Source organism: Lissotriton vulgaris, chromosome 10 (genome assembly GCF_964263255.1).
Source record: "Lissotriton vulgaris chromosome 10, aLisVul1.2, whole genome shotgun sequence".
Classification (NCBI taxonomy): Eukaryota; Metazoa; Chordata; class Amphibia; order Caudata; family Salamandridae; genus Lissotriton; species Lissotriton vulgaris.
In genome coordinates this window covers 343,362,169-343,374,431 of record NC_141698.1, presented here as the reverse complement: position 1 = coordinate 343,374,431, position 12,263 = coordinate 343,362,169, and the positions used below count along the sequence as shown (strand labels likewise).

At 45.2% G+C, this 12,263-nt stretch overlaps 1 protein-coding gene across 2 annotated transcripts in view; it reads left to right on the top strand.

The window, feature by feature from the left end:
* Positions 1–12,263, top strand: part of SETD2 (SET domain containing 2, histone lysine methyltransferase) — a 1,045,105-nt gene that overhangs the window by 691,094 nt on the left and 341,748 nt on the right. For both annotated transcript variants that reach the window (XM_086941119.1, XM_086941120.1), the window contains one exon: positions 9,316–10,018. In XM_086941119.1, coding sequence (XP_086797245.1) covers positions 9,316–10,018 — 703 coding nt within the window. The remainder of the gene's footprint in view (positions 1–9,315; positions 10,019–12,263) is intronic.

The window sequence follows — 12,263 nt, the reverse complement described above, 5'->3', positions numbered from 1 at the left end:
CCACATTTACTGACACAGAACCATGGATAGATTATGCATCCAGACGCAATGCAGCTCAATCTAGCGAGCTGGCTGCTGAGGTCTTAGAGTTTGGATATCTAAATGTACCTCCTGATTGCTTGAATGTAATTAAAGAAGCAAGACGTCCTACCACTAGAGCATGTTATGCAGCAAAGTGTTTGTTGTCTATTGCACAAATAACAACGTCAACCCCTTAGATGTTTCCATACAAAATATCATATGTTACCTGTTACATCTACAAAGATCTAACTTAGTGTACTCCTCAATCGGGTTACCTGTTACATCTACAAAGATCTAACTTAGCGCACTCCTCAATCAGGTTACATCTTGCTGCTATAGCAGCATATCTCCAAAACAGACAACATTTTTCATTATTTAGAGTACCTACAATCAAAGCGTTTATGGAAGGACTTAAGCAAATAATTCCTCTCAGAATACCACCCTCTCCAGTATGGAAGTTAAATATTGTTCTCACAAGACTTATGGGTCTACCTTTTGAACCATTGCAGAAGTGTGAGTTACAGGTTCTTACATGGAAAGTTGCTTTTCTAGTAGCAGTTACCTCACTAAGAAGAGTAAGTGAGATCCAGGCACTAACAATTCAAGAACCATTTATACAACTTAATCACAATAAATTGGTTCTTAAAACAAATCCAAAGTTTTTGCCAAAGGTCATTTCACCGTTCCATCTCAACCAATCAATTGAGTTGCCAATATTTTTTCCGCAAGCGGTTGCAGAACGAGCTCTACACACACTAGATGTAAAAAGAGCCCTTCTCTACTACATTGATAGGACAAAACCTTTTCGTCAGACTAAACAACTGTTTTTGTCCTTTTTACCTCCACATAAAGGCAATCCCATTTCTAAATCAGGCATTGACAGATGGATTTTTTTTTTTTTGTAAATCTTTTTATTAGTTTCAAAACGAAGAAAGTAATAGACATATCAGGTGCCATACATTCAGACATAATAAAACGACTAACAAATGTAAATACAGAATGGATACTAAGCAGTGAGGAGATGGCTGAGACGCCTACGCCAATGTATGAGAAACAGGATGTGCCACAGTACAATATACAATTCACATTAAGCGCAAGGTCCCAGAGTCTGCCCATCCATAAAATCGGGATAATAGGAAAAGTATGAGCACCAGATACTGGAATACCAACAAAGTCAGGATGTTCCACCAATTATACTTATAAAAGGAAAGTGAAAGAGAGTGTGAAGAAAAAGAAACCATAAAAACAAAAAAGACAAAGCAATAAACCTATCCCCCCACTCTGCACCCCTGCATATGGCTGTCGTCTAACACCAACTAGCAGTGTGCCTGTCGCCCCAACTAACTAAATACTAAAAGTAGAAAATGGAGGAGGGCATCTTCATACATGCCCTGGTCTCCGCCCCCGCCAAAGCCAAGAATCCCCAGACTAAGGTCTCGATCTATTAACACCATCGCTGCTAATGGTTTTCCCCTCCTGTGCTGACTGATGTGTAAATCCCATTGTTCATGACGAGCTCAGCTCGTCATCAGCACAGCTCAACCATGCCTCATGACGAGCTGAGCTCGTCATGAGCATCGAAGGGGTTAAGCTGCAAATACGTAGCGCAACAGGGGAAACTCCAAACACCGCCCAACCTCCCGAGCGCATCGTGGTTGCAAACCCCGTGTTCAGTAATACCCGATGGCAAACTCAATCACACAGTCTCATCCTTGACCATTCAGATCAAACATGTGCGCCCCTTCCGGACAAACTGCCACTTCCACAGGATAGTCCATGCACAAAAAAGCTGCAGCAAAGTTCAAACCAAGACGAAGCAGAGAGATGAAAGTGTTGAGAACTCCGCTAAGTCCAAAGACTCCCCACATCGTCATGGATTCCCAAAGTTGTTTCATCCACCATCTAAGCGGTACCGATGTGTAGGGGAGTGATGCAGTTCCAAACCAACAACAGTTCCCATCAAAAGTCTCCGGAAAGGGAGCATCAGGTAGTCCTTCCATAGTCGGCAACGATCGTAGGCCTGACAATCCAATTGCGGCATCAAGCATGCTCTCGGCACCCAACACACTGGTCAAAGGTTCCAACGTCTCCCATAGTACGGGGTCTGCTTCCTCCATCGAAGTGGCCATCTTGGGTATCTCGAGTCGTTTCGTTTCTTGTAGTGAACCAGGGTCCAGTCCGATCCGCCCAGTTCCAGTCAAAGACACTATCATTTTGTGGATGTGGGCTTCAACGCAAACATGAAGTGACCTTATGGCTGCCAACACCGTTCGTAGTGACGGGTCACTCTCAGTCCGCTCCACAACGTCTCGCTCAGTTTCGGTCATATTCGCGTACCCAGAGAGCCCGGTCTCCCCGGGGAGAATAGGTGGGTGCAGAACGGACGGTGTCAGAGGGGGACAGCCAGCCATCGTCTTCTTCGGTCCAAGGAAAAATGTTTCACCTCGGTAGACTGGACCCTGTCACACAACTACAGCCGATGTTGTTCAACTGAAACCCGGCAGGGTCAGTACTCCAGACCCTGGCTTCCAGGCTGGTCTAGGCCGGAAACTGCCACACGACGTATCTTTGTGTACCAAACTGGTAGAAATCTCGGGATTGCACCGTTAAGCTCCAGTCCGGTTCATACACACGGAGGCAGGGCGCAAAAACAGGATAATTAACAGGATCTTCTGGCAGGAGTCTGAGGTCGGCGGAGCCGGGAGCTTACGCGGCCATCTTGTTTGCTGGCGTAGCTCCTCCGCCAGATGGATTGTTAAGTGTATTCAAATTTGCTACCAAAAAGCAAAACGCACTCTATCCATTTCTCCTAGGGCTCATTCTACCCGTAAGTTAAAAGTATCTATGGCATTTTTAGGAAACATACCATTAGATGAGATCTGTAAAGCAGCTACATGGTCTACTACGCACACATTTACAAAACACTACTGTGTAGATGTGCAGGCAAAACAACAAGCAAGTGTGGGCCAGGCTGTACTAAAAACATTATTTTAAACTTCTGCAACCGATGCGGGTGGCCGCCGCTGAGGGAGAAACTGCTGTGCAATCTATGCAACAGTGTGTGGTCTGCAGCCAAAATGCCTCAAACGGAAAATGCTACTTACCAGTATGCATCTGTTCTTGGCATGTAGGGCTGCAGAACCACACACGCCCACCCGCCTCCCTGGCTACCTGTATCTGTTCCAGTATTATCTTATTTAGATACACAACACATGGTCATCTTTATCTGTACTCTTACAACTCCATCATTTGCCCAATGGCGAAAACAGTCTGAAGATGGAGTCGATGCCCATGTGCACTACGGTCTAAGGGAGTAGTCATCCAGCAGACAGAGACTCTTCCAAGACAACAACAAAGTGTAATCATCCGGGCCCACCACCAGATGGTGATCTAATGCAAGAGTGTGTGGTTCTGCAGCCCTACATTCCAAGAACAGATGCATACTGGTAAGTAGCATTTTCCTTCTCCCGTATTGAAATATTGATTCCCCTGAGAAATTCACCTTTCTTCTTTTTATTTGGTTGCATCTCCTACACTAGTGCTTTGAAGATCTGAGGGACTGTAGCTTCTCTCAAGAGTGTTCTAGAGAGCGTGGCAACCTCATTGGTTCAAACCTAGGTTTGGTCTCTTTTTTTAACAATTAGTAATATCTATTATAACAAGCATTGGCAATGTAATAGGTCTCGCATTAGGAAAGTTTGAGCTATTGGTCTTGTAAATGACAATTTTTTTATTTATGTGTTGGTTTTGAAAATAGCTAAATTAATAGCTTTGTCATTTACAATGCCAATAGTTATAACTTTCGCAAATGTGACACCTATAGCATTTGTAATGCAACATGTTTTGTATTTACGTGACTTAGATGTATGATTATACAAATAACAATGTCTTTCAATTTTTTTAAATCAATAATACTTAAATTAAAGTGATTGTAATTTATAAGGGCAATAGCTTAAACTTTTGTAAATAACTTTTGTAAAGATTATGTTCAGTGTATTTTATTGTGACGAAAATCCAAGAACAGAATTGAAATATTAACATCTTTTTGTGACATTTGTAATAAAGCTTGAAACATTGAGAGAACATATTTGAACCAGTGATGCTGTGGTTGCGCTGAGTGATGCCGTGGTTGCGCTGAGGGATGCCGTGGTTGCGCTGAGTGATGCCGTGGTTGCGCTGAGTGATGCTGTGGTTGCGCTGAGTGATGCTGTGGTTGCGCTGAGTGATGCTGTGGTTGCGCTGAGTGATGCTGTGGTTACGCTGAGTGATGCTGTGGTTGCGCTGAGTGATGTGGTTGCGCTGAGTGATGCTGTGGTTGCGCTGAGTGATGCTGTGGTTGCGCTGAGTAATGCTGTGGTTGCGCTGAGTGATGCTGTGGTTGCGCTGAGTGGTGCTGTGGTTGTGCAGAGTGGTGCTGTGGTGTTGCTGAATGATTCTGTGGTGGTGCAGAATGGTGGTGCAGAGTGGTGCTGTGGTGGTGCTGAATGATTCTGTGGTGGTGCAGAGTGGTGGTGCAGAGTGGTGCTGTGGTGGTGGTGCAGAGTGGTGCTGTGGTGGTGGTGCTGCTGTGGTGCTGCTGTGGTGCTGCTGAGTGATAATGTGGTTGTGCTGAGTGATAGTGTGGTGGTGCTGAGTGATAGTGTGGTGGTGCTGAGTGATAGTGTGGTGGTGCTGAGTGATAGTGTGGTGGTGCTGAGTGATAGTGTGGTGGTGCTGAGTGATAATGTGGTGGTGCTGAGTGATAATGTGGTGGTGCTGAGTGATAATGTGGTGGTGCTGAGTGATAATGTGGTGGTGCTGAGTGATAATGTGGTGGTGCTGAGTGATAATGTGGTGGTGCTGAGTGATAATGTGGTGGTGCTGAGTGATAATGTGGTGGTGCTGAGTGATAATGTGGTGGTGCTGAGTGATAATGTGGTGGTGCTGAGTGATAATGTGGTGGTGCTGAGTGATAATGTGGTGGTGCTGAGTGATAATGTGGTGGTGCTGAGTGATAATGTGGTGGTGCTGAGTGTTAATGTGGTGGTGCTGAGTGATAATGTGGTGGTGCTGAGTGATAATGTGGTGGTGCTGAGTGATAATGTGGTGGTGCTGAGTGGTGCTGCTGAGTGATGTTGTGGTGCTGCTGAGTGATGTTGTGGTGCTGCTGAGTGATGTTGTGGTGCTGCTGAGTGATGTTGTGGTGCTGCTGAGTGATGTTGTGGTGCTGCTGAGTGATGTTGTGGTGCTGCTGAGTGATGTTGTGGTGCTGCTGAGTGGTGGTGTTGTGGTGCTGCTGAGTGGTGGTGTTGTGGTGCTGCTGAGTGATGTTGTGGTGCTGCTGAGTGATGTTGTGGTGCTGCTGAGTGATGTTGTGGTGCTGCTGAGTGATGTTGTGGTGCTGCTGAGTGATGTTGTGGTGCTGCTGAGTGATGTTGTGGTGCTGCTGAGTGATGTTGTGGTGCTGCTGAGTGGTGTTGTGGTGGTGCCGAGTGATAATGTGGTGGTGCCGAGTGATAATGTGGTGGTGCCGAGTGATAATGTGGTGGCGCCGAGTGATGCTGGGGTAGCACTGAGTGATGATGTGGTGATGCAGAGGGCAGAAAGACACAAAAACAGACTCTAACAGAGGGCATAAGGATGTGGCCAGCCTTGATTATTAAAAGTAATGACAGTGAATTTAAATCAGCTGAAAGAAACAAAAGTGAAAAGAATAACCAAATTTAAACTACTCCTCAGGCACTTCAAGTGCAACTATTCTCAATAGAATCATATGTAGTTGATCTTCCACCTATTAATAGCAACGCTGACAAACTCTCCAGGTATAGAGAGCCACAGGGTATAAAGACACACCCAAATATAATGCTCGTGGTGATATGACCTTTTCATTTACCAATTGCCGTTTTGGAAACTGCATCATTCGTGCTTTTCACGTCTAGGGGGTAACACTCTCAATTATTTAAAGAAACTCCTAATGCACTGCACAGTGGCGTCACGAAAACGAATGTCCCCGCCACAGCAGATTGCGAAGAAGCCCCCCCGCCACATATCTTCCAGCTCTTTATTGGCCTTGGGCTGAATGGGGGCCCTCAGGGTGGAGGTGCTGCTGAAGGGTCATACCGATAACACAACTTGGGTTGATTGCACTGAGGCGAGAAAGGCTGTGATGGTGCACTGCACAGCGATTAGCATAGCACAGCACACTGCACAGTGGTGAGCTTGGCTAGAGTGAGGTGCGTAGTGACGACCATGGCTATACCGTGATGCTCAGTGAGAAGGGCACCGAACAGGCAAGGCGCTATTTGTGCAAACTAATGAACATCGATAGGCTCGGGAGCTATAGTTCGTGATGGTGGTGTATTAAATGCCCGTCCGGCATTAAAATGAAAAACACCGGAAAAGATACGCTTGTTTGTGCGCATTGTAGGAAACCCGTCTGGCATTAAAATGAAATCGCCGGAGAACAAAGAGCTGTGAAAGCTAACACTTATTAGCTCGAAACATACAAATGAAAACTAAACAATGAAGTATACGTTTGTGTGTGCACATTTAAAGGAAAACCGTCGAAAACAAAGCGCCGTGAAGTTCCATTTCTCATTTAAAGGAAACCGAAGGAAAGCAAAGCACCGTGAAGTTCCAAAGCTAAACAACTTAATAATAATGATAAGTTTGTGTGTGCACATTTGAAGGAAAACAAAGCACGTGAAGTAAAGCTAACAGCAAACAAAAGGGCTAGTTGAAGCTGCCATGATAACAAACGCATGCAATGTCTTAAAAAACAAGCGGCACTGAAGGAAGTGTGAAGAGGGGGGAGGAGAAAGGCGGCCTGGCGGCCGTGAAGTGGGAAGCAGGAGGAGAAATGCGAGACACGGCCTAGCGGCCGTGAAGTGTGAAGCAGTGGGCGGGGAGCGGATGCCTTTGAAGTGAAGCTCTCGGAGGCAGGCGGCTGGGGGAGCAAATGGTAAAAAGCGCGTGCATGTGCACATGCACTCGGTGTAATCCGCGAAGGTTTCAGAGCTTGGATGAGCCTCTATACTCTCGTCCTATTATCGCTTGCGCGATTAATAGGACAAGACCTAAAAACTAAAGGGCCTATGGCCTTTTCAGGTCTATATTTTAATTTGCATTGCTGTTATAATGTACAGTGGGACTTCAATCTCGACGACGGAGAATGATTAAAGCATGTGAATCAAAGATTCAATTACTGGAAAACTCCAGTCTCAGGTAAGACAATTAATTTCTTCTGGGATTATTCTGGCATTGTTTATTTTCAAAATCCTTAAATGTCCATTGAATATCTGTTATCCGAGTTTCCTGTCTAGTCATATGTTCGTTGGTGTGTGTGTGTGTGATACCTGCCTCAGGTTCTGAAGTTCCCTCTTCCAGCTCTTTTATTTGTTCTCCCAATATTTGGTCCCAGGTTGGACTTCTTGCATACCACTCCTGGAAGTTTTACTGGTGGCAGCTCTTTTACTGTCCCGATGTCTCTTCCCTGTGTCATGATCAGTTGATAGATTGTTTTCAGTGTCTTTGTCTGCCCTCATTAATTGTTCTCCTGGGCAAATGCAGTGGGTAGTACGTCTTGTGAAGAGGTTACATGGCTAGCTGTATAGTCCTGTTTTATAGCTGCTGGATCACTTAAATCAATTTGTCTTGTCTGCAGACAGTTTGCTCAGGATTATCAAAACTCTTAGTAGGGATAGAGTCAATGTCAGGTTAGTCTTCCTAAGTGTTTTTCTCTGATTATTACGAATGTGAAAAACCTTGCTCTGTCTGGTTGTGCTCTCTAGTTTTGATACTCCATGCTTTGTTGTTGGTTTCCCATCTTGATTTAATGTCTAGTAAACAGTTGTTCCCAGAAGCAGTCTTTGTCTTGTTGGTTTCACACCAGCCATTTTGATTTGTCTTGCAGGGATTATAATTTTACTGTATAAATGTGGATTATTGCACTCTTCAAGCACGTTTTCTAATTGTATATGTATATAAATAGTCTCTTGGTCTTGTTGCTGTAATTTGTATTTTGTGCTGCACCCATAAGTTGAGTTCAATAGCTGTAATAGAACTACTATTCCCAGAGTTAATTTGGTCTATGATGTACTTTTTCTTAGGGGATTGTGAAGATCTTGTACGATAGAGTTCTCAGTTTCAGCTTATTCAACCCATAGTACATCCTGAGGTATGTCTAGGTTTATTTTACCTGCGGATGTATTCCGTGGCTCATTTCCTCCAGGGATATATACGGAGGGTTAACAGGATGGCGGGGAGTCTTTTGCAGGAGGCAGCGCTAAACTGTGGGCTTGAAGAGACATTTTCTTGACCCATGGTAGTTTTTTTCAAGGCAACGCTTTTGAGCGACAAATGCTGGTACATTTTCTGTGCTGTGAAATCCTGCATGTCTCTAAGACTGTCTGTTCCCCCACGGGCCTCATGGCATTCTAGGGCCGGCCGCAAAAAAACCTCTGGTTGCCATTTTGGGGTGGAGCCCATTTCCACTGCTTAATGCATAGGGAGGAGGTGCTCCAGGTTGCACCGTTGCTGCCCTGAACCTGTCCTGCATAGGGCACCAGTTCCACAGGATAGCTTGTCGTTTTTAGTACTATGCCCAAAGTGAGCGCCAAGAGATTTAAGTCAGAGTGCAGCACTGCACCTTCATCAGACCGCCCCTTCTTTGCTGAGCCCATAACAACAAGACAAGCGGGTACCATCTACAGCAATGGGGCATCTCAGGCATGTGGTTTGGGTGATACTAAGTGTATATGCCGCCTGGTCAGTATTGAGCAGGGTGCTCTCCTTGAGTTCCCCTCATTTGAACCTACCCACAGATCAGACTGCTACATTTATAAAGGATATTTTTCAGTGGCTGTTATTTCTATAAGGAGTGTGAAAGAGCTTCAAACTTTTTGTATGGCTGAATCTTTTGTGTTTACGTACAACAACTGTGTCCATCTAGTGCCAATATTCCGTTCAGTGTTGAGGTTCAGCTGTACAAATTAAACTAAATCCACTGCAACCATCCACGCACCACCTAACCACACAATTACGCCAACCACATTGATATACCTAGAATTGAATATTACTATCACGTCTTCACTGTATTTTTTAAATGCTAAATGTTATGTTGTTTACAAAGGGTAGCAATCACTAGTTGGCAGTCGGCATGCAGTGCAGTGATTTTGGGTGAATCTTCATTGGAAATAGCTAGTAGTCCTCACATGTATTTTTAATTGATCCTTTTGTCTAACTGTCTGGTAAGTGATTGCATATTGCAACTTTCTTCCACGAACATCTGGTAAAATAATGATGCTTTCTTTGTAGATATGAACCACCTACTTCTTCGAAGAAGAAAGTGCGACTCAAGGATCGCAAGAAACTATCCACTGAGGAACGCAGAAAGTTGTTTGAGCAAGAAGTGGCTCAGAAGGAGGCTCAGAAACAACAGCAACAGCAGCAAATGCAGAATGCTGAAATAAGCTCACCCGTTTCCTTTGAAACCCTTGGCTTGAATAATCCACATCACAGTTTTGTAGGCTACCCCCCTGGATACCCAATACAGTCCTATGTTGATCCCGCCAACCCCAATGTTGGCAAGGTACTGTTACCAACTCCCCCAAGAGATCCCATGATGTCTCCTGCAAGCTATGAGCACTGCCAGGGGATGGGTGCACATTCTATGGAGTCTTCTGTGAACTCACCGATCTCAATGGGAGTAGTCTCACATGAACAATCCACAGTAGACATGGACATAACTGATGAAGAGTACATAGAACAAACTGAACCAGAGATCCCACTGGACATTAGCATACCTGTCCTTCCTGTACCTGTATCAAGTCCAGTGCATATACAGAACTATGGTTCGTGGGAACCCAGCCCACAAACAGTGGAAGTGCCCCAGGATCAGCCTCAGCAACAGTATTCTCCTGTGGACTCCCAGGCAGCCCTGTATTACCAGAGCCAGGCATGTCAGGCTATTTATGGCATGCAAACTCTTTTTGCACAAGCAGCTCCACCGATGGTGCAGGTAATTCTTCACAAACTAGTTGTACTTTTTATTTATGTCCCAAAGTGTTTTGATGAAGCCCTTAAGCACTTAATAGAGCTGTGCTACATATTTGCAATCCTTACATTAATGAATGAATAAATGGATAGCCATTCCCCCATTCAGAGGGCTTAAGTAATTTCCCCATTGACAAACATGGTATTTAGGAAAACAGTTTAAATCCAGTGGATGCAAAGTCTTGCTATGGATTGAGTGAGTTGTTAGAGATGTCTTATAAGAATTGTTCCATTTACAACAAACAAACAAAATTGCTCTTTATTGCAAAGTAGATTGTGCGATTGTCGGCAATATGCCATTGCTGCCTTTATTTGAATCCTTGCAGTGCCCCAATATTTGTTTTTCAGGTCGAGCCTGGAGGCAGGGTGCATGTGCTGCTCTGCGAAGCCTGGGGTAATCCCTCTGTGGGCTAAGGCCAAACCCAGCACTTTCAAATTGTGTGTGTGTGCCTTTCAGAATTGCTTTCCTTTGATTGGTGATATGCTGCTCTTTGTCCCACCTTTGGGCGTGGTTTCTCTTTCGAAGCTATCATCCCTTTTACATGTGCCTTTCGGTGCCTGGTTTATGTATCCTTTATGCGCCGCACTCATTTTTTATTGGCATGGCCCTGCGCCGTTTCTCACTTCTCCACCAGGCCCGGTTCTAGAGGGTGGGCCAGGTCCACCCAAGGAAACCCTGGCCCCGCCAGGGCCATTCAGAACTGAAAAACAAGCTATTTTCACCTTAATGTTTCCGTGGGATCGCCCTTATTGTTTCTGTGGGGTCGCCCTTATTGTTTATTTTAATGATTAACACCTTTGACATATAATACTTTCAGGCCTGGGGAGAGGTGTGAAATCAGCAGAGTTTATTAGCAGCTGTGATGCACAAATGACATGGATATCCTGAAAACCGAATTATGATTCTGGGCTTGTTACATCTTATTTTTAAACTTCAATGCATTGCAAAGAAAGAAGCTGCTAAAGTTTTTAAAAACGTGAAAAGCTATAAAGTACCTCTGTATGGCAACATAAACATTGCTCTGCTGCACATGACCAGGAGCATGCTACGTCTTAAAGTTCTGCTTCTTAAAGACCTGACGGCAGCGTCCCTTCCCTTCCCCAAAGCCGGAAGCACATCAAAGAAAGCAGCTGTTTGTGTGCTGAATATTGTAAATTGTAAATCGTAAATTGATACTTGTATAGCGCACTACTCACCCGCAAGGGTCTCAAGGCGCTTGTACGAATACCGCTGTGGAACCCATCCTGGCTTTCCCTGTGATGCGTCCAACCCTGGGCACCCCCAAGGTGGAGGCCAGGCATCCCTAGCGTTGTGGGGGCCGTTGTGGAGATTAAGCAAGCTATTGCCCAGAGTTGCAGAGTGGGACTCCATGATTGGAATAGGCACAGAGGCGAGAATTATCAGGTCAGTGGAATTTTGAGCCCAAGACCCGCCGAGGCGGGGAATTGAACCCTGGTCCCGGGCTAGACCTCTGCATCAGGGTTTGCCGCTCTAATCATTGAGCCACACTTCTCCAATTGTGTTAACAATCTTAAATGCTGACAGATGCAGATAACCAGGGCTGGCTTTAAGGCAGTGCGACCAGTGTGACTGCACTGGGCGCTGGCCGGTAGATGGGGCGCCGACCTTAGAGGGTGTGTTTAGTATTAACTTATGATTAGAGAGATGAACAGCACTTTTGCTTGGTGGAAGGGAGAGAGTCCACTGAGGCAGTCAAAGGGCAAGGGGTTGCCAAAAATGATTGCTGCACTGGGTGCCGCAAGCGCTAAAGCCGGCCCGGCCGATACCTAAAATATCAGATCGATTAAATACTTTGTTGTTTTTTGGCCAGTACCCAGTCATCTTCATGGCCCACCCATACTTCTTTAGACCCACCCAAAGAAAAAATTCTATAGTCTGCCTGTTCCCCACTGCCGCTCTCTATTCCTTTATGGGTATCTATAATCTATTCCGAGCGCTACCGGTTGTGTTGCCTTTGCCCCCTCGTCCCTCCTCCTCTTAATAATTTTCTGTTTCTTTATTAAATGTTTTTTTTTAATTGTAAAAGAATAGCAGACACGCCAAGATTGATGCTAATCTCCCAGCTACTCGGTCAGCTGCCGGAGGGACCACACGCTCCTCCATTCAGCATGCAGTCCCAACCTTATTTCCTCTGGCAGGCGGCTCCTGTTTACTGCTGCATGGGCCGGTCGTTCTTTTTTATGGTGTA